The 26,681-nt window shown below is 45.5% G+C and overlaps 1 protein-coding gene across 2 annotated transcripts; it reads left to right on the forward strand.

Moving 5' to 3' along the window:
• The first annotated feature begins 1,345 nt into the window (after positions 1–1,345).
• STAM2 (signal transducing adaptor molecule 2) lies at positions 1,346–25,975 on the forward strand. Of its 2 annotated transcripts, none has more exons than XM_077784868.1 (14): positions 1,346–1,454; positions 10,675–10,759; positions 13,446–13,521; positions 14,383–14,478; positions 16,638–16,784; positions 17,636–17,705; positions 18,042–18,228; positions 18,872–18,966; positions 19,387–19,469; positions 19,633–19,720; positions 20,099–20,153; positions 21,005–21,158; positions 22,117–22,274; positions 23,266–25,975. In XM_077784868.1, exons 1-14 carry the CDS (start codon positions 1,415–1,417, stop codon positions 23,438–23,440), a joined length of 1,509 nt encoding a protein of 502 aa, XP_077640994.1. In that variant the 5' UTR covers positions 1,346–1,414; the 3' UTR covers positions 23,441–25,975. The 2 variants fall into 2 exon arrangements, with proteins under 2 accessions (XP_077640994.1, XP_077640995.1); XM_077784869.1 differs by having other exon boundaries at positions 19,390–19,469.
• Positions 25,976–26,681: the final 706 nt, after the last annotated feature.

A 26,681-nucleotide genomic window follows, 5' to 3' on the forward strand; every position in this document is an offset into this window, starting at 1 on the left:
TCTTCATGAACAGGAATCCTGCATTCCCTGGAAATTCAGCTCAGGAAACAGCTTATTTTGGATGCACTACCAGGAGAAATTTTTCCTTCTGAACGGGAATCCCTGGATCCACTGCGAGGCAAAATCCTTCCTGCTGAACGGGAATCCCGCATTCCCTGGATCCACTACCAGAGGAAATCCTTCCTCCTGAATGTGAATCCCTGGATCCATAACCAGGGATTGAAATCCTTCCTCATGAATGCAAATCCCTGGATCCATAACCAGGGATTGAAATCCTTCCTCTTGAACGGGAATCCCTGGATCCACTAACAGAGGAAATCCTTCCTCATGAATGTGAATCCCTGGATCCATAACCATGGATTGAAATCCTTCCTCATGAATGTGAATCCCTGGATCCATAACCAGGGATTGAAATCTTTCCTCCTGAACGGGAATCCCTGGATCCACTACCAGGGATTGAAATCCTTCCTCCTGAACGGGAATCCCTGGATCCATAACCAGGGATTGAAATCCTTCCTCTTGAACGAAAATCCCTGGATCCACAACCAGGGCAAATCCTTCCTCCTGAACGCTCTCAGCCTCACCTACAGCTGACCTCACTGGAGCTGACAAGCCCTGAATTTAACACAGCAGTTGCAGCCTGAGGAATTTGTTTTTCCGGCACTGTACATCAGTGGGAGCTCGCTGGCTGCTGTCTCCCACCGCCCTTCCTGGCGATCCTCATTGCAACCTACAAAGAACTAACACCAGAGAACATCCTTCCAAACACCAGAGCACATCCTTCCAAACACCAGAGAACGTCTTTCTTAACACCAAAGAACTTCCTTCCTAACACAAAAGAACTTCCTTCCTGTACAAAACCTTTACGCATTCCACATTGGACAACAATCATGCAGGACCCTGCCTCATGACCCGCTTCCCCTGCAGCTCTCTGGGAAATTTTTTCAGCATTTCCAACGGTTCACTGTTTTTATTTCTTTTATTTTTTTTTTTTAACTTTTCCTCTTGACGAGCCAGGACGAGCTGCCCGCGCAGTTTGCGCCCTCAGACAAGCGCAGTTCGGGTACAAAGGACGAGCGGCGCCCGCCGCGCTCGCTCCCTCAGGCGCCGCCGCGACATGGCGGCGGGTCGCGTCGGCGCGCCCTCAGCGGCAGCTCCGCCCCGCGGGGCCCCGCGCCGCGCCTGCCGCCGCCGCGCTCCCGCCGCCCGCCCCGTTCCCCTCATCGCGCGGGGCCGCTCCGCTGTTCTCCCTCCCGGCCGCGATCCCGGCGGCGCTGCGGGCGCGGCGGGGCCGCGCGGCGCTGCGGGCGCGGCGGGGCAGCCCCGCGCGCGGAGCGGCCGAGGCGGGGCGGGCGCGGCGGCGGCTCCGGCCGGGTCAGGCGGTGCGGGACGCGCGGCGGCACGGCGGGCCGAGATGCCGCTCTTCGCCGCCAACCCCTTCGAGCAGGACGTGGGTGAGCGGCGCGGCGGCGGCTGGGCTCGGCGGGGCGGCCTGCTCGGGCTGTAGATTCTCTTCTTCCTCCTCTTTTTTCCCCGCTTCCTTTTCCTCCTCGGCTGTTTCCTTCTCCTTGTCCTCCTCTTTTCGCCTCGCTGTTCCCCGCGCCGGGGGTCGGCGTGGGTCCCGGTGGGTGATCCCGAGGAGGGCACCGTGGCCCGGCTGGGGCAGGAGGGATCGGCAGCCGTGGGGTGAGGCCGGTGTGACACGGGGTCACAGCGAGCCCCGGGAGTGCTGGGCTGGGAAAGGGCCTGGAAGGCTGGAAAAGGCCCTGGGAGGGGCTGGTGCCCAGCTGGGCAGGAGGCCAGTGGTCCCTGGGCTGTGCCAGCCCGGTGTGACACAGCCCGGGGCAGTGCCCGTCCCTGTGCTGGCACTGCGGGGACACCGCAAGGGTGGGGACTGCTCTGGGACAAGGGAGACACTGAGGGGCTGGAGTGGAGCTGGGAAGGGAATGGAGAATCCCTGAGGGAGCTGGGAAGGGGCTGGAGAATTCCTGAGGGAGCTGGGAAGGGAATGGAGAATCCTTGAGGGAGCTGGGAATGGGCTGGGGAATTCCTGAGGGAGCTGGAGAGGAAATGGAGAATCCCTGAGGGAGCTGGGAAGGGAATGGAGAATCCCTGAGGGAGCTGGAGAGGGGCTGGAGAATCCCTGAGGGAGCTGGGAATGGGCTGGGGAATTCCTGAGGGAGCTGGGAAGGGAATGGAGAATTCCTGAGGGAGCTGGAGAGGAAATGGAGAATCCCTGAGGGAGCTGGGAAGGGAATGGAGAATCCCTGAGGGAGCTGGAGAGGGGCTGGAGAATCCCTGAGGGAGCTGGGAAGGGAATGGAGAATTCCTAAGGGAGCTGGGAAGGGAATGGAGAATTCCTGGGGGAGCTGGGAATGGGCTGGGGAATCCCTGAGGGAGCTGGGAAGGGAATGGAGAATTCCTGAGGGAGATGGGAAGGGAATGGAGAATTCCTGAGGGAGCTGGGAAGGGAATGGAGAATCCCTGAGGGAGATGGGAAGGGAATGGAGAATTCCTGAGGGAGCTGGAGAGGGGCTGGAGAATCTCTGAGGGATCTGGGAAGGGAATGGAGAATCCCTGAGGGAGCTGGGAAGGGAATGGAGAATCCCTGAGGGAGATGGGAAGGGAATGGAGAATTCCTGAGGGAGCTGGAGAGGGGCTGGAGAATCTCTGAGGGATCTGGGAAGGGAATGGAGAATCCCTGAGGGAGCTGGGAAGGGAATGGAGAATCCCTGAGGGAGCTGGGAAGGGGCTGGAGAATCCCTGAGGGAGCTGGGAAGGGAATGGAGAATCCCTGAGGGAGCTGGGAAGGGGCTCAGCCTGGAGCCAAGGAGGATCCCCAGGGATCTTTTCCCTCTCTGGAATTCCCTGTCAGGAGGGGACAGCCGGGGGGATTTGGGATCATCCCAGGGAATGGGACAGGAGCAGAGGGAACGGCCTCAGGCTGGCCCAGGGGAGCTCAGGGTGGGACCAGCAGGAATTTCCCCATGGAAAGGGGCTCAGGGATTGGCACTGCCCAGGGAGGGTTGGAGTGCCCATCCCTGGAGGTGTCCCAGGAATTCTGGAGGTGGCACTCGGGGCTCTTGGCGGGGACAGGGTGGGCATGGGGCACAGCTGGGACTTTGGGATCTTGGAGCTCTTTTCCAGCCTCATTTCTGGGATCCTGAGCACCAGAATCCCAAGGCTTTTCCCAGAAGGGAATATCCATCAATCCCACCCCAGCAGCAGAGGTGGCCCTGCCCCAGCTCCTCCTGGCAGGGAACATTTTGTGCTCCCCCACAGCTCCAAATCCCTCACACCAACAACAGAAAAGGAGCCCGGAAAGTCCTTAAAATCCTATCTTTTGCATTTTGGGGGAAAAATTCTTCCTGGCAAGCGTGCTCAGGCCTTGGCAGGGGCTGCCCAGGGAGGGTTGGAGGTGTCCCTGGAATTCCTGGAGGTGGCACTCAGGGCTCTGGGCTGGGGATAAGGTGGGCTTTGGGCACAGCTGGGACTGGATGGGCTGGGAGGGCTTTTCCAGCCTTAATAATCCCGGGATTCCTCCTGTGGCTGTGGTGGGCCCAGGGCACACCTGACACATCCTGGCCGGGCTGGGGGCTCTGGCAGGGAAAGGATCCGTGGTTCCCCCCTCTCCCTTCCCCTCAGCAGCATCAAGGAATGGTTTGTGCCTGTTTTGCTCCGACTCCTGAAATTTCCCAGCGTTTTCCAGAGGTGTCTCTGTGCATCCTGGCCTCGCCATGGCGTTTGCAGGGATTCGGATACTTGTGGCTGCTGGAAGATCAGCTGCTTTTCATCCTTTTATTGAGGATTTTTTCCCAGTGGCTTCCCCAGAACCACACAGAGGTTGGGGTGGCTGTGCAGGGCCAGGAGCTGGGCTGGATGATCTTGATGGATCTTTTCCAACTCAGGATATTCTGTGCTTCAATGATTACAGAAGCTGCCTGGAGTTGGGCTGAAGACGGTGACTCAGTTGTTTTGTTTTGTGTCCTGCCCTGACTCGTGCTTCCTTAAACTCGTGCTCTGTGTCACTTTTTTGTTACACAACGTCTGTTCTCAATGGCAGCACTGAAAAAAACAGTGAAATAAGTGAGACACCAGGCTCAGCTTTCTTGTTGGCACCCTAGGAAAGAGAAGAATTCAACATTCCTGGGATTTTTGTCCTGGCCAAAATGGAAGAGTTTGAGTGCTCTTGTTGCCACACAATCTCTTGTTTCATTTTGAGCTGGTTTCCTGGTTTATTTATTATTTTATTTCTAATTTCAACTCCCTGGTGCAGTTTGCTGTTTGACCACACTCACATTTCACGTGGCTCAAACTGGTGTATTTGTTCAGGTGGATTTTTTTGGAACTCTGCAGGGTTCTTGAACAAACCTAAATGCCTCAAGGACTCCCAGGCTGCAGAACTTCAAAACTGGGTCTCTGTTTGCTTCCAGTTTCTTAAACTTTACTCAGTGGATTTTTTTTCTTTAATATTTTAATTATATATAATTTATTATTATCACTTATTAAAATTTAGCATGTACAGTAGAATAGGAGCTGGGGCTTAATCTTAGAGTTCCTTGCCAGGAAAACTTTGTCATTAGAACCTTTAAAAAAATTAGTATTCTGTTGTAAATTAGACCATGCAGAATATCAGATTATCACATGTGGATACTCTGGGGAGGTGCTGAATTTGGAATTTTGGTGCCTTTTGTTGGCTGCAAAAGGTGGGGACAGATCCACCTGCCTCTTCATGCAGAGCTGCTCTTTCCTTGGAGAACACCAGTGGGGAAAAAAGAATTTCCTTTTCTTACCTAACCCAGCCCTTGGGAGCTTCCCTTTCCCTTATGTTTTATTCCTTTTTTATTTTTCTAGTATTTATCTTTTTTTTTTTTTTTTTGCTTTTCCCCAGTATTATTGTTTTTCCCCACATATTATTTTCCCGACATATTATTGTTTCCCCCACATATTATTGTTTCCCCCCACATATTATTGTTTCCCCCCACATATTATTGTTTCCCCCCCACATATTATTGTTTCCCCCCCACATATTATTGTTTTTCCCCACATATTATTGTTTTTCCCCACATATTATTGTTTTTCCCCACATATTATTGTTTTTCCCCACATATTATTGTTTCCCCCCACATATTATTGTTTCCCCCCCACATATTATTGTTTCCCCCCACATATTATTGTTTTTCCCCACATATTATTGTTTTTTCCCCAATATTATAGTTTATTCCCCATTATTATTTTTTTCCCAGTATTATTATTTTTCCCCAGTATTATTTTTTGCCACAGCTGGCTTTGCTCCCGTGGTTCCAAGCCCCCAGAGCCAAGCAGAGCCTTGGAATGTGCCTGGACACAGCTGCACATCATGGGATAACCCTCTGGAACTCGAGGGGAGTGGGGCTGCTTCCATTGCTCAGGAACCTCCAAAACTTTTGGAACGTTGACATTTCCTGTCTGGCTCCCTGCAGACTCCACGTGCACTCCCTGTTTTCCCAGCTCTGTCCTTCCTCTTCCACAGCCTTCACCCCGGAGCAGCCTTGTTCCCTGTCATGTTTGTTTTCCTGCCCTTCTCTCCAGGGCTGGGGAGGGCTCCAGGGGGTGAGGACATTCCCTGGTTCACCCCATGGCATTCCCTGTTTTTCCCCCCTCATGGCATTCCCTATTTTCCCCCCCGATGTCATTCCCTGTTTTTCCCCCCGATGGCATTCCCTGTTTTTCCCCCTCGATGGCATTCCCTGTTTTTCCCCCCTCATGGCATTCTCTGTTTTTCCCCCCTCATGGCATTCCCTGTTTTTCCCCCCTCATGGCATTCCCTGTTTTTCCCCCCTCATGGCATTCCCTGTTTTTCCCCCCTCATGGCATTGCCTGTTTTTCCCCCCGGTGTCATTCCCTGTTTTTCCCCCCGATGGCATTCCCTGTTTTTCCCCCTCGATGGCATTCCCTGTTTTTCCCCCCTCATGGCATTCCCTGTTTTTCCCCCCTCATGGCATTCCCTGTTTTTCCCCCCTCATGGCATTCCCTGTTTTTCCCCCCTCATGGCATTCCCTGTTTTTCCCCCCTCATGGCATTCCCTGTTTTTCCCCCCTCATGGCATTCCCTGTTTTTCCCCCTCTCATGGCATTCCCTGTTTTTCCCCCCGATGTCATTCCCTGTTTTTCCCCCTCGATGGCATTCCCTGTTTTTCCCCCCCGATGGCATTCCCTGTTTTTTTCCCCCTCATGGCATTCCCTGTTTTTCCCTCCCAATGGCATTCCCTGTTTCCCCCCCACCAATGTCATTCCCTGTTTTTCCCCCCTCATGGCATTCCCTGGTTTCCTCCCCCTGGCATTCCCTGTTTTTCCCTGGCTGCTGTGGGAAGTTTCCCTGTCTCATTCCAGGTTGGATTTGCCTTTTGGGGCTCTTTAACTTTGTCCTGTGGCAGAACTGAGCATCCTCCTCCTCCTCCTCCTCCTCCTCCTTCTCCTGTTTCCAGCTGCTGAGCTTTCCAGGAGAATCTTTTCCATGGGAAGCTTTTCCATTTTTCTCCTTTTCCTACTTAATCCAGCCCTCAAGGCCTTACATTTCCTTTATATATTATTTCCTTTTTTATTTTTCAGTAATTTGTTTTTCTCTTATTTTTCTACTATTTTATCATTATTGACACTACTGACATTTATGACATTATTAACATTGTTGACATTATTTATTTAATGTTCCTTTCACTTCTCAGTTCATAGTAATTATTGTCTTCAACATTTAATCTAAAATCTTGCAAATAATTAGACTTCTAAAAATTTTTCTTGCTCTTGCTTGGGTGTTTCTTTTCTTCTTGAAATATTTTCCAGTCTTTGATCTGACTGCTTAAAATTCCTAAATTCTGAGCCTGCATTTTTATAATGTTTCTTTCATATTTTTTGAGATTATTTTTGCTTTGTTGCCCCATCCTGCCTTGATATTTTTTTAATATACCACAACCTCACAGTTACTGGTTTTCTTTATATTATGAAAGATATTTTATATAATAAACACAAATCCATAATTTAATATAATTTATATATTATACACAAACTAAGAGTTGTCCACTTTCTTTCCAATTTTTTGGGGTTTTTTTTGGTTTGTTTTTTTTTTTTTGACAAACAAAATTATTTCCTTTTCAGCTTATTTGCCTCGATAAAACAAAACACTTTTCAAGCAAAAAACTTGAATTTTAAAAAGACCTTTCATTGAACTGGGTTTATATTGCAAAAAGTTATTTTAATAATGTATTTTAATCCAATTTTTTAGGCTGTAATAGAACCATGAGTAGGGATCATTACAGGTGGGGCTGCCTTGTGACTGCAGGTTCATCCTGGCTGTGATCTCTAATTAAATCCAAGCTGGAATTCTCTAATTAGGCTCTGCAAAGGAAGGGGCGTGGATTAAATCTCTGCCTTTCATCCATGTCTTTCTGCTTTATCTCTTGGAAAACAGCACTTGGAGTCACCCTCCATTCCTTTTATATTTACTACTCCCTGTGAAAAGTTCTTCCACGCTTTGTGTAAAATCTGTTTTTGTGCAGACTAGGGTTGATTTCACTTCATGGGCAAAGTGATCAAGAAAATTTTGATTTTAGTGGTGACAGTCACTAAAAAATAAACAAGCACTGGTTTAGCACAGAAGCCTTCTGTGCTGAAAGTGCCTGAGGAGTGATTTTTTTGTGCTAAATCAGTGCTCATTTTCTGTTTCTTGCAGAGGAAGTGACACAGGTGGAGAAACAATGTTGTATTTTAATATATTTCTGGGTTTTTAACGCAGATCTCCCTTGGTGAGCCTGTCCCAGGGGAGTTCAGGGCTGAAATAACAAAATGTTTTGGGAGTTTGAAGGTCCTGAGGTGGAGCTGCCCCAGCCCAGGCTGAGGAGCTGGGCTTGGTCAGGATTGGAACAGGGAGGCTTGGAGCATTCCCACTCCTTGCCTGATCCAGAGTTGGTTATTCCCGAATTTTTTGGTCTTATTTAAGTGTATTGCCTATCCCTTCTTGTGAACAAAGAGAGAAGAAATAATGGAAGAATAATGCAGTGGCTGGGGGAGGTGGGAATGTTCCCCTGGAGAAGGGAAGGATCCAGGCAGAGCTCAGAGCCCCGGGAATGTTCCCCTGGAGAAGGGAAGGATCCAGGCAGAGCTCAGAGCCCCGGGAATGTTCCCCTGGAGAAGGGAAGGATCCAGGCAGAGCTCAGAGCCCCGGGAATGTTCCCCTGGAGAAGGGAAGGATCCAGGCAGAGCTCAGAGCCCCGGGAATGTTCCCCTGGAGAAGGGAAGGATCCAGGCAGAGCTCAGAGCCCCGGGAATGTTCCCCTGGAGAAGGGAAGGATCCAGGCAGAGCTCAGAGCCCCGGGAATGTTCCCCTGGAGAAGGGAAGGATCCAGGCAGAGCTCAGAGCCCCTGGCAGGGCCTGAAGGGCTCCAGGAGAGCTGGAGAGGGACTGGGGACAAGGGATGGAGGGACAGGAGCCAGGGAATGGCTCCCACTGCCAGGGGGCAGGGATGGCTGGGAGATTGGGAATTGGGAATTTCTGGCTGGGCTGGAATTCCCAGAGCAGCTGTGGATGTCCCTGGATCCCTGGCAGTGCCCAGGGCCAGGCTGGAGCAGCCTGGGATGGGGAGGGTTTCCCTGCCCAGGGCTGGGTTGGGATTTGGGTGCCTCCCATTCCTCCCTGTGAGGGATTCCAGGACGTTCAGGATTTGGCTGTTGTGTGTTACAGGGATGATCCCGACCATTTTCCCTCAGTGCAAAGCATTCCCTCCTTTCCTTGAAGAGCTGTGGCAGTGCTTTGGGGCAGGAGCTCTCCAAGCATTTCTCCTTTTGGCAGTGGGAGCAGCAAACAATTCCCAGCCCCTTCCCAGCTGCTCCTCTGAGTGCTCTCCCCTCTCCTGGACTGGCATCATTCCCTTGGAACCACGCAGCAGCTCACCCAGGGAAAAGCCATTCCTTGCACTTGGAGTTCTTTATCAAAGCACCCCAAGCAGCACATTTTGTTTTATCACTCTTTCCATAAAAGCCAGCTCAGGTCTAATGTTCCTTAGTTAATTGGAGGGGTGCAGAGGACAAGTCATTCCATGTTTTTAAAGGTTACGTTCCCTCCGTGCTGAAAAAAATCCTGGAAAAGGCATCCTCCCACATCTGCTCTGTCTCAGCATCTGTGAGGGAGTTATCCTTCAGAATTGTTCCTGAATTTAGGGAAGAACAGCAGCTGCTGCTCAGTTTGTCAGGATGGCAAGGAGGGAAACTTCCAGATCCCTGAGAGTTTGGGAATGGCAGAGTTGGGATCCCCACGGCTGCTCCCGGGACAGGGTGGGCTCAGGGCAGGGACTTGGCTCCTGTGGGAATGTGCTGGCTCAGGAACAAGGCCTGGGAGCTGAGTTTTTGGGATAGGGACAGTGTGGGGTGAGGGATCACAGGGAAAAAAAAGAGCTCAGGGGGCCCTTGTGGCTCTGCACAATTCCTGCCAGGAGGGGACAGCCGGGGAAATTTGGGATCATCCCAGGGAATGGGACAGGAGCAGAGGGAACGGCCTCAGGCTGGCCCAGGGGAGCTCAGGGTGGGACCAGCAGGAATTTCCCCATGGAAAGGGGCTCAGGGATTGGCACTGCCCAGGGAGGGTTGCAGTGCCCATCCCTGGAGGTGTCCCAGGAATTCTGGAGGTGGCACTCAGGGCTCTGGGTGGGGACAGGGTGGGCATGGGGCACTGCTGGAACTTTGGGACCTGGGAGGAAAAGGTCAAGCTAAATAATTCCATAATTCTTTTTCAACCTAAATAATTGCACAATTATTTTTCAACTTAAATAATTCCATAATTCTGAGGTGAAATCTTCCTGCTGAAGCCTGTGATCATCAAACCTTCCTGTGGTCAGTGGCAGAGTTGGGATTATTTCTGCCAAGGCAGGAAAAGCTGGTGTGATTCCACTCAGGGCTTAGGGAAATGTCACTGGATCCTTGGGAAGTACTTCAGGATACCCTTGGGAATCTCTTCACTACTTAGGGATTGTATATCCAGGAGATCTGCAGCTTCCAGAGGCTGACTTGGCTTGATTTTCCTTTTTTTTTTTTTTTTTTTTTTAAGTATTTAGTGTTGCAGGCACTCATTTATTTTCCACACCATCCCTGAATTTGTTGTTCATTCCCTAAAGTATTGATGCACTTAAAAGAAAATGTAGCAATTCTATAATTTTTGGGGTGAGCTTTGAAGGTTTGTGGTTTGAAAGTAATATTTATGTCCTTGAAGTAAATACTTCCGTTTGTGAGGATAAATTATGGCCAAAATTCTACATTTCTTCTGTAACAAAAGGGATTTGGAACATTGCTGGATTCACATTCCCTTTGTGGAAATCTTTCTGCTGAGCAGCCAAAATAAAATTGAGTTTAGCTGGTTAAAACTTTAATCTTGAAGCAGCCTGTGCAATAAAATACTAAATTTGCTATTTATTAACTTGACCTGTAATATTTACATGGGGTTTGAATAAGCTGACTAATAAAAACTCAAAACACGAATAAATACCATTAAGCCTCATTAATCTACAGAATGAGTGGAACAAGATGAGCTTTAAGGTCCCTTCCGACCCAAATCATTCCGTGAATCCATGAAATATTGATTAGGGATACATTTTATTGATAGACTTTGAACTGAATAAATAAATCACTTAATAAATCTACTTTTTCTTTCCAGAAAAAGCTACAAATGAATACAACACCAGTGAGGACTGGGGGCTTATCATGGATATTTGTGACAAAGTTGGAAGCACTCCCAATGGGTAAGCTCAGCATTCCAGGGAATTCTGTGCTGCTGGGAGGAAGAAAATGGCACAGAGAACACAGCTCAAAATTCCCAATTCCCAAACACAAGGAACCGGCTTGTAAATCCTTGGAAAAAAATGTTCCAGGAGGATTTTGAGCAGAGCAACTTCTGTATGCTGAGCACATTCCAAGTTTTTCCTGGAGTTTTGCACAGCACGCCCAAGTTATTCATATTTAATGATCTGGCATAAATCTGGGGAAGTGGCTGTGCCAGGAGGAGAAAGTGAAAGAATTTCTGTGCAGAAAAACACCTGGCAAGGAGCTTTTCATGAGATTTGTCTGTGTTTGGTTGTTAGGAAAAATCAGAGAGGAAAGGGAAAAAATAGGAATCAAACACAAATCACTTGGAATCAGTTTAGCCTGAGTGGAACATTAATGGAATTTCAGTCATTCTGTAGCGGCCAGAAATATTTGCTGAATTTTAAATTTGGAATCAATCCTCAATTAGTGCATAGGTGGAATTCTTAAGTAATTCAGAATTTTTAGCTTTAAATTTGGAATTAATCCTCAATTAGTGCACAGGCGGAATTCTTAGGTAATTCAGATTTTTTAGCAGTTCTATTTAATATTAAAATTGGAGTTTTTTTGGTTGTTTTGGTTTGGTTTTAATTGATTACCTACCACAAGGAATAATAGCAAATCTGTTCAGTCTGGGAATCTTTACTCCTGAAGGAAAAAAAAAATGTCCTTTTGAGTCCTGCATTAAAAATCAAATTTTTTAGTGCCACAAGACTTGTAGAGGGAACTCTTTTAAATCTGGTTTTGAAGGAAGGGATGTTGTAAAGAATTATGTGATTTTAAAAAAAATTACATATGTAGAAATAGAAGTATATAAAATGCATAATTAAATCTAAAAATACATATTTGTATGGAAAATAAAATCCCAATTCTGAATTTTAAATGCCACTGCTGCTGGCATATTTTAATTCAATTTTGTGTCATTCTCTTCCCTTCTGCCCTTGAAAATAATGAAGATTGTTGCCTACCCTTAATAAAAATACAGCTTAAAACAACTGAGTTGACTTTGTTGGATGGTTTGCACGTGAAACAAAATGAAAATATTAGGACTAAAAGTGTATTTTTCTGGCACAGAGGCTTTTCTGTGCTTTTCTAGTCCAGCAGCTCAAGTATCTGCCAGTGATAATATTTTTTAAATGCTGCATCAGCTTTTTCTTTTAGGATTTAATGTGTTTAAATGTTCCAAATATCAGTGTTAATGAAGCTTTTGATGTGCCTGAGCTCCTGCCAGCCATTAATGCTCATTTAAAGTGTGGAAGCCCCTCAGCAGAAGCATTTAAAATTCTATTTATTATTCCCCCCTCACCTCAGATTGTGCTGGAACAAATGATGAAAACCTTTGTGTCCTCAGGCTGTGGAAAAGGGGATCCAAGAGCTGGGAATGAAATCCACTAAAACACCCATTTATTGCATCCTGTCTTTTTTGGGGACATTTCTGTCATGCACTCCCTTCCCTTCCTGGCCTGGCAGCAGGTTTTTGGGAATGGATGTGGAATGCCAGGGGGAAAAAAGGGAATTTCTGTCAATCCAACACCCAGCTGAGGACAGACTGACTGGTCAGTGGGTAAATCTCTGCCCAACCCTGAGAGCTTCAAGTTCAGGGACATTTTGGTTCAGTAAGCTCAGGTTTGGTGACATTTTTGTTCAATAAGTTCAGGTTTGGTGATGTTTTCATTCAACAGGCTCAGCTTTGGTGACATTTTTGCCCATTAAGCTCAGCTTTGGTGCCATTTTGGCTCATTATGCTCAGCTGTGGTGTAATTTTTGTCCATTTAGCTCAGCTTTGGTGTAATTTATGCTCATTAAGCTCAGCTTTGGTGACATTTTCGTTCATTAGGCTCAGCTGTGGTGACATTTTCATTCAATAGGCTCAGGTTTGGTGACATTTTTGTTCAGCAGGTTCAGGTTTGGTGACTTTTGCTCATTAAGCTCAGGTTTGGTGACATTTTTGCTAAATAGGTTTAAGTTTGATGACATTTTTGCTCATTTAGCTTAGGTTTGGTGATGTTTTTGTTCAGCATGCTCAGCTTTGGTGACATTTTTGCCCATTAAGCTCAGCTTTGGTGACATTTTTGTTCAGTAAGTTCAGCTGTGGTGACTTTTGTTCATTAGGCTCAGCTGTGGTGACATTTTCATACAATAGGCTCAGCTTTGGTGACATTTTCACCCTTTAAGCTCAGCTTTGGTGACATTTTTGTTCAGTAAGTTCAGCTGTGGTGACTTTTGTTCATTAGGCTCAGGTGTGGTGACATTTTCATACAATAGGCTCAGCTTTGGTGACATTTTCACCCTTTAAGCTCAGCTTTGGTGACATTTTTGTTCAGTAAGTTCAGCTGTGGTGACTTTTGTTCATTAGGCTCAGCTGTGGTGACATTTTCATACAATAGGCTCAGCTTTGGTGACATTTTTGCCCATTTAGCTCAGCTTTGGTGCCATTTTGGCTCATTATGCTCAGCTGTAGTGTGATTTTTATTAATTGAGCTCAGCTTTGGTGTAATTTACGCTCATTAAGCTCAGCTTTGGTGCCATTTTTGCTCATTAGGCTCAGTTCTGCTGGGGTTTGGGCTCATTCCTTGCTCAGCTCCTGTCCCTCCCATTTTTCCTGAATTTCTTGTTCCGCTGCAGAGCCAAGGATTGCCTCAAAGCCATCATGAAGAGAATGAATCACAAAGTTCCCCACGTGGCTCTGCAAGCTCTCACAGTGAGTAAATTCCCAAATTCCCCCAAAAACCTCCTGCGATGCAGCAATTACATAGTTACTGATCAATTAATTTATAAATATCTTCATTAACCTCAGTAAATTAATGGCCATGATGAATTTACCTTTTATTTTGGATTATTTTTACTCTTTTGTAAATTGCTTTTTTTCCCTTATTTTGGATTATTTGCACTCTTTTTTATTTGCACTTTTTACTATTACTATCATCACTGTTTTTTCTTTGCACTTTTTTCATATTCTGGATTATTTGCACTCTTTTTTAATTTGCACTTTTAATTATTATTATTTGCACTTTTTTATTTGCATTTTTTATTATTGCACTCTTTTTATTTGCACTTTTCTTATTTTGGATTATTTGCACTCTTTTTATTTGCCATTATTATTACTATTTGCACTCTTTTATTTGCACTTTTTTATTTTGGATTATTTGCTCTTTTTTATTTTGGATTATTTGCTCTTTTTTATTTTATATTATTATTTACACTTATTTGCATTTTTTCTTATTTTGTATTATTTACATTCTTTATTTACAGTTTTATTATTATTATTTGCACTTTCTTAATTTCCTTTTTTCCTTATTTTGTATTTTTTGCACTCTTATTTACAATTTTTATTTTTATTATTGCACTTTTTAAATTTGCTTTTTTCCTTAATTTGTATTATTTGCACTCTTTTTATTTGCCATTATTATTACTATTTGCATTCTTTTTTTATTTGCACTTTTAAAAATTTTGCATTATTTGCACTCCTTTTTTTTTATCCACAATTTTTATTATTATTAATTTAACTTTTTTTTTTTCATTTTCTTCTCTGCATTTTCCCAATTATCTTTCTGCTGTTCAGCTTTTAGGAGCCTGTGTGTCAAACTGTGGGAAGATATTCCACTTGGAAGTGTGTTCCCGGGATTTTGCCACTGAAGCTCGAGCTATAATAAACAAGGTAATTGCTTTAGAGCCTGCAATCCTGGGGCAGAATTATTTTGGTAACTTCTCCAAATTAATGTTGTAATTAATGCACATTTTCTAGTTTTCGTGCTGTGTTTTCACCAAAATTTGTGTCATTTTTACTCTGAAAAAATAATCTGTTAAAGAGCTGACAGCTGATAATCCTTCACATTTTTACAAAATTACATGAGCGATTTTAATTAAAATCTCTGTTCCTAAGCTCCATTAATTTGATCATGATAAGTGCAGCTTTTCTTGAGGAGAGTTTTTATGAGGCTTGAAGGAAATTCCTGGGCTGAAGTGAAAGAGAAAATGATGAGGGAGTGAAATGACATTTGTACAAGGAAAAGGATGAAGTTCCAGACGATAATTTTGAATTTGTAGAGCTTTTGGGAATGTTGAATGAGAAAATAACCAAGAAAAGGAGACTGAAGTGGTTGGGGTCAAGCAGCTGCTGGGGTGTGAATCTGGATGTGAGGAATGGAGTAAGCAGGAACAGCTTTTCCCTAATTACTGCTCCAGTTGGAGGCAGAACTGGTTAATGGGTTAAAAAGGAGTTTTCAGATCCCTGCAATCATCAGAGGCTGAGCAAAGCAATTAAGGAAAGTAATAACATTGCTGGGAAGCAAAATGAGTTCACAGCTCTTGTGTTCCTGGCTTTTGTGGAAAAATAGGTCTGCAAGTGCTGCCTGTGTTCCCATTAGGCAGGGTCCATCCTGGAGCTCACACTGCCCTTCAGCACCCAGGGATGGGCAGGGATCCCGGGATCCCACCCAGGGATGTGCTGGGACCCTGGGATCCCACCCAGGGATGTGCTGGGACCCTGGGATCCCTCCCAGGGATGTGCTGGGACCCTGGGATCCCTCCCAGGGATGGGCAGGGATTGTGAGATCCCAGAATCCCATCCAGAAATGGGCTGGGATCCTGGGATCCCACCCAGGGATGGGCTGGGATCCCACCTAGGGATGTGGAACCCTGGGATCCCTCCCAGGGATGGACAGGGATCCCTCCCAGGGATGGGCAGGGACCCCGGGGTCCCACTCAGGGACGTACAGGAATCCTGGGATCCATCCCAGGGACAGGTTCTGGAGCACAATTTTGTGTTCTTGGGAAATAATGACCCTTTACCCCCAGCCCTGCCCCCCTTGAAGGAATAATGAATAAAATTGTGCTTTTTCCCTCTTCCCAGAGGGAAAATGAGTTCAGCCAAGCGTGACAAATGTCTTTGTGCTGCTCCTGAGCCCAGCAAACTCTGCTGAAAAAAATGCAGGTTGGAGCCCAAAGCTGGCAGTGCCCTCCCTGCTCAGCCCATGCTGAGTGGGATCTGATTCCTTGGGTTGGGAATCTTGTCCCAGTGCCAGGATCTGGGGGAGCCACAGGAATTCCAGCCAGTGCATGAATTGATCATGGTTTGCCCCCACTCCAAGCAAATGCTCCTCCTTTGCCAGGCTGTCCCTGCAGCTCAGCTCCCAGTTTGGGAATTGAAACTGCCCCTAAGGATTGTCCCTATGGATAATTCCTTTTTGTGGGAGAAGATCAGGTTTTTGTGAGGGTGTCTCAGCTGGGACAAAGCTGTCCTGGCATCTGAGGAGAAACCTCAGAGGCCAGGAAAAGTGGATTGGAGGGAAAGACTGCTTGGAGGATTTCTTGGAGGAAAAGAAAGACTTCTTGGAGGATTTTTTGTAGGAAAGGTTTCTTGTAGTGGAGGAGTTATTGGAGGATTTCTTTTAGGGAAAGATTTCTTGGAGGATTTCTGGGAGGGAAAGACAGTGGCTTATATCAGACAAGTTTATGTGGTTGGGAAGTGGAAAACAACACACCTGAGAAGGAATGAAGAGAAAATTGAGGTTAAATGGAGGGTGACTAACACAGTAGCAGTAACACAGAGATGCAGAAATTTGGGGTAAGTGTGGAAGGCAGCCTGAATTTCTCCAGAATCAGGGCTCCAGGTGCTCAGCATGTTCTCTGGAATACCAGATCAGGGTATAAAAGGTCAGATATTCTACACTCTGCTCCCCAAATCTTTTCAATCTACACAATCATTAACAATGAAGTATATTTTTAGTAAAATGGGTTTGGTAACAATTTTGGTAATGGCTCCTTCTGTTCATTTTGAGGCTCAAACATCCCTTTGTATCCAATTTTGTCTTCCAGGCTCACCCAAAAGTGTGTGAAAAGCTAAAAACCCTGATGGTGGAGTGGGCAGAAGAATTCCAGAAAGACCCACAATGTAGTTTAATATCTGCAACCATCAAATCCCTGAAGGAAGAAGGGGTCACTTTTCCTGCAGCAGGATCCCAGGTGAGAGCTGCTTTGGGACAGTGATGGATCCCAAGCTCTGCTTTCCTTTCCACATCCCCTTTTCCTGTTTGTCCCATTTCCTGTCCCTATCAGGAGTTGTCCTGGGTTTGCAGTGGTTTATTTTTCACTTCTGGTGGTTTGTTGTGCCCAATCTAACAGCAGATATGATGCCAGGTGGTTTTATCCTGACTTTTATAATTGATAGTTCTGAATGTTTCCACATTATTCAGTCCTGAAAATTAAAATTATTTCTATTACAATTTCCTCACACAAAGTTTACTTTCCTCTATATGAAACACAGAGTTTTTTTTAACTTTTACAAACACTCTGAGTTTTTGAACTTTTACAATCCCTCCTTCCTCCACAAAGATGTTTTCACTTCTAAATCTGATCTATGTGTAAAACATATGGCAGGAACATGGAAGAGTTGAGCACTGGCACCCAATTCCACTTTCTGGTGGGAATGAAAACTCCAGCAATGATTTCGCTGTGCTGCTGGAGAGAATTGTAGGGTTTAAGTCAGCAGCTCCCAACTAGAGCATCTTCCCTCTTGAAGGGAGGAGTGAACCATAAAAGTGGAAAGAGTCATTTAAATGAGTAGTCTCACTGTAATAAATATGACTAAAATAACTATTTCAATAAAATCACTTAATTCAATCTCATTATTTGTGTTACTTTTTTTTCCCTGCTGAAAACATAAGCAAACCTGAAGAGTGGTGATTTTTATTTCTAGGAGAACACCTGCATTCCACAATCCACCTGATCAGGAACAACTCGTTGCTCATTTGTTAAAATACCAAATTATGGAGATTTCTTTGTCATTTGTTCCTCTGTTGTTCCCACCTTTGCAGGCTTCCACCAGTGCTGCTAAGAATGGCTCCTCATCCAGCAAATCCAAAGAAGATGAGGATATAGCTAAAGGTGAGTTGCTGTCTCAGCCTTGGGTTGGACTCCAGAAGTTTTGTTAAAAAGCAGGGAAATGGGAATTTGGGCTCTTCCCTGCTGCACAGCACTGAAACCAAGGGCACAGCAGGTTGGGAATTGTGGCATTCCAGGTGTTTCCCTCAACCGTGGGGATTTGGGGTAAGACACATTCCTGCCACTCAACACAGCATCTGAAATGTTAACTTCCAATACTACAGACCTTGTTTAAGTAAAGCATTAAATCCTGTTTTTGTTAAATCAGGAAATCAAACTGCTTTTTCTCCAGGGATAAACCCCACAAACTTGTTCTTTTCCTCTCTGCCCCACCTGCAGCTATTGAATTGTCTCTGCAAGAGCAGAAGCAGCAGCAAATGGAGACCAAATCCTTGTACCCACCTGCAGAATTGGCACAAAACCCCCAGAGCCTGAGGAAGGTGCGAGCTCTGTATGACTTTGAAGCTGTCGAGGACAATGAGCTCACCTTTAAAAGTGGAGAGATTATTTTTGTTTTGGATGACAGGTACAAATACACTCAGTGGAGCTGACTTTGTTCCACCACTCTTTGTTTTCTCAGGGTAGCACATTTTTACTCTGATGCTTTCCCTTCCCTACCCTCCCTCATATCCCTTTCTCTTCCTTTTCCCTTTCCAAATTATTTTAACTTCTGACCATTAGTGCAGGGAGAACCTTGAGTATTCATCCAATTTGTAGATTTGGAGATAAATCTTAACTGGTTGTCTGAGATAAGAAAATGCTTTGGCATCACATTCCACCTGCTTCCAGCAGCTGTTAAACCTCTGGCTATCAAGAATCAGATTTGCCAAGAGTAAAACTGATTAAAAATAGCTAAAATAATGCTTGTTGTTAACACCTCTAGAGATGTATACAGCTTTAAAGGGCTGGCAAGTAATCAATGTAAAGATTTGATGGATTTTGTTCAATTTTCAGTGATCCCCTGACTCCTCTTCCTCCCTTCCCTCCCCTGTGCCTCAGCTCCTGTTTGACTTTGTGCTAATCCCTGCAAGTTCTCTTTTAAATGTCACAGGGTTTTGGTAGAAAAACCACCAAATATGTCTCTGTGCTTCAGGTTTTGAGTAAAAAACCCCGAATATTCCCTGGCTCTGTTCACCCCAGAGTCCTTTAACCCTTCTTTATTTCTTCAGTGATGCCAACTGGTGGAAAGGGGAGAACCACAGAGGAGTGGGGCTGTTCCCATCCAATTTTGTTACCTCTGACTTGACTGTGGAGCCCGAGGCAGGTGAGTTACCTGCTGAAATGATGGATGGATTATTTCACAAGGGCTGAAAGGATGGATCATTGCACCAAGGCAGCTTTGTGCTGCAATCCTAATTAGCCCAGCAGCAAAATAATTTCCTATATCAGCCCTAGGAAAGAATTGAGAGACATCCTGCCCTTGTTTCAAGCAATCAAGCACAGATCATTCCATAACTCCCTTTAATTTCTGCTTCTATTTCTCTTTTAAGTTATTACCATTTTCTGTGACAGAAATTTGGTTCGATTCACCATAATTCCTTGTCAGCAACATATTTACAAATCCAGCAAATTGCCATTTCAAATGTCACAGTGTCTTTTCACACAGAAAAATAACAAGGAGCAAATGTTTGTTAGAAGTTATCACATCAACAGAAAGGAAAGAAACTAATCTCTGTTCTTCCAGCAGCTGTGGAGAAAATCTCTGTTCCTGAGGACACTGCAGAAGAAATTAAGAAAGCAGAACCTGAGCCAGTTTATATTGATGAGGTATGAAGCCACTTTAAAATAAAATATTGCTGGGCTTATACATTCTTTCGGTGCTGAATGTTGGCAGATGATTCTTTGCCTATAAAGAGCTTTTATTAGAATATTAAACCAATCTTGGTGTGGCTGAGAAATCCAAGTTCTTCATCTTGGCTTCCCTTTTCAGGATAAGATGGATAAAACACTGCAGGTACTTCAGAGCATAGATCCCACAGATTTAAAGCTTGATTCTCCAGATCTTCTCAACTCAGAAGGTACTTGCAGCCCTAAATGAGCTCTTTTTTATGACTTCTTCTCACAATTACCTTTTGTGGATTGAGCTGGGAGTTCTTTGTGTTTATTTTAATCTTAGGGGAGCTGTGCTCTGTACTAACAGTGCTGGAGAACACTTATTTCACCGTGGGAGTGTGGGGCTCTGGGGATAATTTGAATTTTTTTAATAGTTCCAAGCCAGCTCCGTGTTTAGCAGAGTCATTTGCATAACTCCCAGCTCTGTAAAATGCCTGAGCTACCAATCCAACCCTGAAATAAATAAGAAATTAATTTTACTGTAGTTGGATAAAATATTTTTGGCTGCGTTTAAACATTTAATTGTGCAAGACATCAACTGCCTCAACACTTTGTCTTCACAGATATCTGCCAGCAAATGGGCCCAATGATAGATGAAAAACTAGAAGAGATAGATAGGTGAGCACAATTTATTCACTGATTTCCTTCAAATTGGGCAGGTTTAATGAGATTTGGTTTTGCTACTTTCATCTCCTAAGCAAGAAAACCTTGCAAGAAAAATTGAACAACTTTACATTTTTTTAATGCTGAAATACCAAGTTCTGAGTGTGTGCACTGAGATTTGATTGCTGCTCTCCCAAAATTCCCTGCACAGGTCATGGATGCTTTTTACTTTGGCATTTTGTGACTGTAGCCTTCTCCAGGCTGTCCAGGAGCTGGAATTTCCAGTCTGTTGGTGACTATTCCAGGTTATCCTCACCTCTCCCTCCTCAGGTGTGGCTGCCCAGTACCTGAAGGAGCTGATCAGGAAAATGGAGAGGGATTTAGTGGGACAGGACCCAGGGAATGGCTCCCACTGTCAGAGGGCAGGGATGGATGGGGAATTGGGAATTCCTGGCTGGGCTGGAATTCCCAGAGCACCTGGGGCTGCCCCTGGAAATACCCAAGGCCAGGCTGGAACACCCTGGGATAGTGGAAGGTGCCCATGGCAGAAGGTTGGAATGGAATCTTGTAAGGTCCCTTCCATCCCAAACCATTCCATGATTCTGTGACTCCAGGGGATATTTGGGGGTGAAAAGAACAGGGAGTTCCACCTGGGAGTTGCTGGTTTGGTGCCAGGAATGCTTGTGCAGCTCTTGGATTTTCCTTCCAGTCACACAGCAGCAATTTTTCAATATTAATGGGTAAAAATGTTTACCTTTGACCCTTTAGGAGCTTCTTTTCCATGCATATTCAATGCAGCATTGGTCTTTCCTCCCCATCTGAGATGTCCCAGCAGCTCAGTGCCCTCTCCATTGTTTTTGGGACAGGAAACATTCCGAGTTATCCGAGCTGAACGTGAAGGTTCTGGAAGCTCTGGAGCTCTACAACAAACTGATGAATGAGAGCCCCATGTACTCAGCCTACTCCAAACTCCAGCAACCTGCCCCATTCCCACCCACCTCCTCTGGAGTCTCCGTGCAGGTCAGTGTCCCTGGGATCTGGAAATTCCCTGCTACTTATCCCTGCTTTAAAAAAATCCCAGCAAGAACCAAAGGGAGCCCACGAGCAATCTGACGTTGCCTGTGCAAGAAATTGGGATTTATCCACTAGAACAGAAGGTTTTGCTTGGCCACTGTTGAAAATTCCAAAAGATCCCTTCCATAATTCATTTCTTGCAGTTGGGATTGGGTGTTGCAGCAGCCTGGTGGATATTCTTGCTGTGAGTCATGTCAATCTCCAAGTAAAATGTTCTCTTCTTATCTAATAGTGGGGATGGGAGGGAACTGGAATATCAGTGTATTAATCCCAAGTGTATTTTTTGCTAAATATAGAAACACTCTGCTTTTAGCTCCTTTTGCCCTTAGAAAACTGAACATTTTGTATCAGTTCTAAGCGTGTTGTATTTGTGCTCCAAACTGTTTTACACTGTCCCTAATGATGGCTTAAGGAATAAACATGGAGGGGAAGGAGAGATTTTTCAAAAAAGCACAGAATGAGGGTTTTTACTTGAAATGAATTTTACTTTCATGTTAATTGTTCAGTGGGAAAAGAATAGTTGCCATAGCAACTGCTAGATCTGAAAATATGTCAGTTAAAAGTAATTCCGTGTCCTTAACTCCAGTGACGATGGAAAATTCATTATATTTGGAGGTTACAAAGTAATTTAAGCCAAAAGGCAACTGGAGTTTGCTGTTTCCTCCCAAGACTGGTGCATAGAAATGCAGGATAAAGCTTTATTTGGGACAAAAACCTGTTTATCCCAAATCCAACCCCCACCAGCAGCTCCAGCCCGTGCCACCTGAATTTGGAGGAAATCTTGCATTATTTAAACCAGAATTGGACAAAACTGCAGGTTTTGCTTCCAGCTGTAGAATATTCTGCTGGGTTCACTCCAAAGTGTGCTAAGCACCAAATCTGCTGGCTCTGGTTTGATTTGCAGTCGTATCCTGTGCAGCCTCCCAGTGGGAATTACATGATCCAGGGAGTGTCCATGTCCCCAGGGTACAGCCTGGCCCCGGAGCAGGTGGGCCAGGTGAGGACCCTGCCTCAGAGCATCAGCTCTGCAGCCACCCAGCCACCTCCAGCTGCTTATTTAAGGTATGGATCCAGCAAATTCTTCTTTCCTGGGGGGATTTTTGCCACTCTGGCATTTATGTTTAGTGACACATCGTTTTTGAGAGGAAAATAACAATTTTAGCAAAGCAGGGAGCAATGAGAGCATTATTCTGGGTAAAACTGATCCTGCATGAGGAGATTTCCCAGGAAGGTTTTGAGAGAAGGTTGAAGAGGAACCTCTGACCTCAGCTTTAAGCACTCAGCAGCAAAGATTAAAAATTAAATAGTAGGAGTAAGTTAAAAAGCAAGAGAAAAAAGTTATGTAGTAGAATTACTGAGCTGCTGGAAGAATTTTGAGGGGGAAAAAGTTTTTCATGCAAAAACCATAAAAAACCACCTCCAGCTGCTTATTTAAGGTATAGATCCAGCAAATTCTTCTTCCTGGGGGGATTTTTGCCACTTTGCACCTTCTTGTGGCATTTACATTTAGCGACACATGGCTTTTGAGAGGAAAATAACAATTTTAGCAAACCAGGGAGCAAGGAGAGCATTATTCTAGGTAAAACTGATCCTGCACGAGGAGATTTCCCAGGAAGGTTGAAGAGGAACCTCTGACCTCAGCTTTAAGCACCCAGCAGCAAAGATTAAAAATTAAATAGTAGGAGTAAGTTAAAGAGTAAGTTAAAAAGCAAGAGGAAAAGTTATGTAGTAGAATTACTGAGCTGCTGGAAGAATTTTGAGGGTGACAACACTTTTTCATGAAAAAACCGTGAAAAGTGCCACGTTAGAGGCATGCAAAGCATGAAATTCCTGGGAAACTCTCTTTTATCAACACGGAGAAGTAACAGGAGGGGAAAGTACAAGGCCAGAGCTGCTTTAAGTTGAGAGTGTGCACGTAAAAACCTGAAACCCATGGAATTCCTTCCGAAATGCCCGTTTGGGTCGGGTTATTTTCAAACATTTTGGAGCTCCCAGCTCGTTTCGGGAGCGCCGTGCTGGCCCTGTGAGCGTGGTTGGTGTTGTGTCCCCGCAGCCCCGAGCCCGCGCTGCCCTTCCCGAGCGTCCCCAGCGCCGCCTTCCCCCAGCACCAGATGGGCGTGGACGTGGCAGCATTCCAGAGCACCCAAGGACCGGCTTATCCCGTGGCTCTTCCTGCTCATTCCCTGCTCCAGCAGCAGCCCAGTTTCCACCAGCAGCCTCTGCTGTGAGCGGCCAGCATCGAGGAATTCCGAGGTTCCGAGCCGGCGCTCTCTGGGAGTCCCTGCCGTGGCTATCAAAGTCCATCTTCCTCTCCAATAACCCAGCTCGCTGCCTTAGGGTGGTGCAGAGTAAAAATAGGCACCAGCTCTGATGGTTGTTTGCGTTTTTGCATCCTGAACTAGATGTGGGGATGGTTTAAAATAATTCTCCATTCCTCCCAGTCTCTTTTCTCTTTTTTTCTTTCCTCTTTCCTTGCACTTTCAGGAAACGCCACTTGTGAATCTTTGAAAGATTGTCCTAAAATAATTCTCTTTTCAATGTGTTTCTGGAAGCTTGAGGATGCTGAGATGCTGTTGCTTTGCCTCCTCTGGTGTCTTCTGTAATCCTTCTGTCCCAGTGGCTCTAGGGAAGCTCTGCAGTTCAGAGTCTCCTTCCTGAAGGACGCACCGTGGAATCCAAGGGGTCCCGAGGAAACTCTGCCACTCAGGACCACATCCCTGTGGAAATAGGAGAAAAAGAGGGGTTTGACAGTGCTGCCTCTGCATTTTGGAAAGCACAGAGAATTGCTGTGTTTTCTCTTGAGGAAAACAAGTTTTCCTCCAACTGCCCGGTGTCTTGGCAGAGGTGGCACTGCCAGCTCGAGGCTCCTTGGCAAGAGCAGGCAGGGGATGCTCCCAGGTGGATCCAAGGTGCCGAGCCAGGAACTTGCATGGGACCTCTCCTCAGTTTTCCTTTCTGGATGAATGTGGAAGTGAAGGAGCTTTGGAGTTCCTTGTGGGAAAGGAGGGGCTGGAGAAGGTTTGAAGCTGCTGAAGCCTCTGAGGATCTGTTCCCTTGGCAAGGGGGAGCCGAGTGGAACAGGAGCTGCCCTGATGGGACCAGGGGCTTCTGCCTCGCTTGGATTTCCTTTCTCTGCCACTGTGTCCATGTCTAAACCAGCCCTGAGCCCGGAGGAGCTCCTGCACCACTGGCAGGGGGGGTTTGAGGCCATCCCATGTGCTGGTGGGTGGGATTGGGCTCCTGTGGGGATCCAGAGCCTCTCCCTGCAGGAGGGATTGCCTCAGAGCTGGCCACGAGTGGCAGCTGGGGAGAAAAGAAATCCAGGAATTTCTTCCCCGATGCACTTTTTAAAGGGTGGGGTTTGTCCAAGGAAGCAGATGAGCTGCGTTGTCCTTTGGGAATGTGGAATTTCTTTCTTTTTCTTGTTTCAACTGCTGGGAAAAAAAAAATCACTTCATCCTCCTGTTTACCTGCTCACTGGAGCATGGTCACATTTATCCTGCTTTTAACCACCTCTGGTGAGTGATAACCCGTGGTTTGGGGAAACAATGGAAGCAAATTACTGATTAAAACATCTCCATTAAATGCAGGAAGCTGCCAGATGTCTGAATAAGCATTTTTGATGGATAAACTTCATCCCAGGCTGCTGAGTGACAAAACCCACCCTTCACTCAGCACCTCCTCCATTTCTTTTCCCTTTGATTTAATTATTTGCTATCTTGACCTTATATTTGCAGCCTCGTGCTCATGCAAAAAGTGCTCTTTAAATCACTTTTCATTTAAATGTGTGCAATTGGAAGGAGGATTTTGTCTTTCCTTTGGACATGACTTTAATTTGTCTTGATCCTTCCCCTGGAAGTAGCTCAGTTACAAATAACACACACGTGGCAATACTGAAGTGTTTTGATAACTTGTTCTTTGTGTCTTTTGAGGAAATGAATTTATTTCAATGCTGCTGTTCCAAATTCTTGTTTTTTTGGAGCTTTTATTTGTCAGAGTTTACTTTGTTCCAAGGTGGTTTGGGGTAGAACTAAACCTTGCTCTCATTGCTATGAATTCTCAATGTTTGTTAGGAAATTTAAATTGGTGGGTTTTTTTGGATTTTGAGCTTTGGGCCAAGAGAAATCTTCAATTGAGCCAGCCAGATGTGATTTGATGATGTTAATTGTTAAGTATAAATAATGTATATACTCATTTGTCTGAGATTTTCTACACAGCTCCACACATGCCTGAACTTTTATAAAAGCAGGATTTGTCCTTCTGTCACCTCTTCTACTCCTAACTCTGTGATATGCAACTTGTAGATAGTGTAAAATAATTTAATTATTATTAAACCAGTGTATTTAGAGGGGGTTGGTGTTTCTCTTCATACTTCTAGACATGATCATATTTATTTTTAAGGCCTGATTGTAACTGAACATGCTGCCAAAGGATTTCTCTAACTCCAGATTTCTACCTTAGGTTTCTACCTGCTGTTTTCTATCAGGAATTCAGGGTGGAGAACTCCTGCTTTTTCATATAAACCCTTAACATAGGAACCTGGGCGACTTTCTATTGAGACTTTCCACGTGGTATATTTGTTTCATGGGTGTTAAATATCAGTATGAGATCCATTTCCTTTGGTGGGAGCTGGGGACCTGTTGTGTCCGTTCAATTTGTCACCCCAGAGTGCTCTGAGGGCTTGTTCTCTGTCCCCTGGTGTCACCCACGCTTTTTCTCTCCGATTGGCTCCAGAAATCATGTTAAAAATCAGATTCTTGAAACCTTCCGAGTGCTGTGGTGTGTTCTTTGTGCTGCAGGGTTTGGTGGGGATGGCCCTGGGTTTGTGGGACTCTGTCCCTCCATGCTGTGGCCTCTCTCGGGGATTATTTCCTGAGATGAAGATGAGTTTTCTTCCCTTATTTTTATCTGTGCATCTTTTCTAAGAACTCCCAGGCACTGCCCCTGCTTGCACTGAGAGGTGGCTGTGGGATGAGTCACGTTTGTTCACACACACCCTGGAGAATTCCCTGCTCAGAGGGGTGAGAGCTGCGTCCTGGGATCGTGCCTGAGGATTCTGGCTCATCCCAAAAAATCAGGGTCAATCCCTGGGCTTCAATCCTGCTGCTGGAGCTGTGCGTGGACACCAGAAACACCTGCAAAGAGCCCCAAAAATTGTCATTTACACGTCAGTCACTGGTTCTCATTTTTTTTTTTTACGGCCCTTTGGAGCTTCTGACCCCAGTGGGTTGATTTGGGGTCACTTCAGGTTGGAAGTCAACCTTTAAAAAAGCCAAATCATATCCTGAATTATTGGGAAATGCTGGCTGGTTTTCCCTTCTGAATCCCACCCTGCTCCGTCGGGTCTCCGGAGAGAACCTTTCCCTGGGAAATGTTTCAACAGAAATGCCTTCCTAGGACCAATTCCGTGATGAAACTGGATGTAAAAATAATCTCATTTAGACCACGGCCTCGGTGACCCACATTGAG

This window comes from Lonchura striata, chromosome 8 (genome assembly GCF_046129695.1).
Source record: "Lonchura striata isolate bLonStr1 chromosome 8, bLonStr1.mat, whole genome shotgun sequence".
Classification (NCBI taxonomy): domain Eukaryota; kingdom Metazoa; phylum Chordata; class Aves; order Passeriformes; family Estrildidae; genus Lonchura; species Lonchura striata.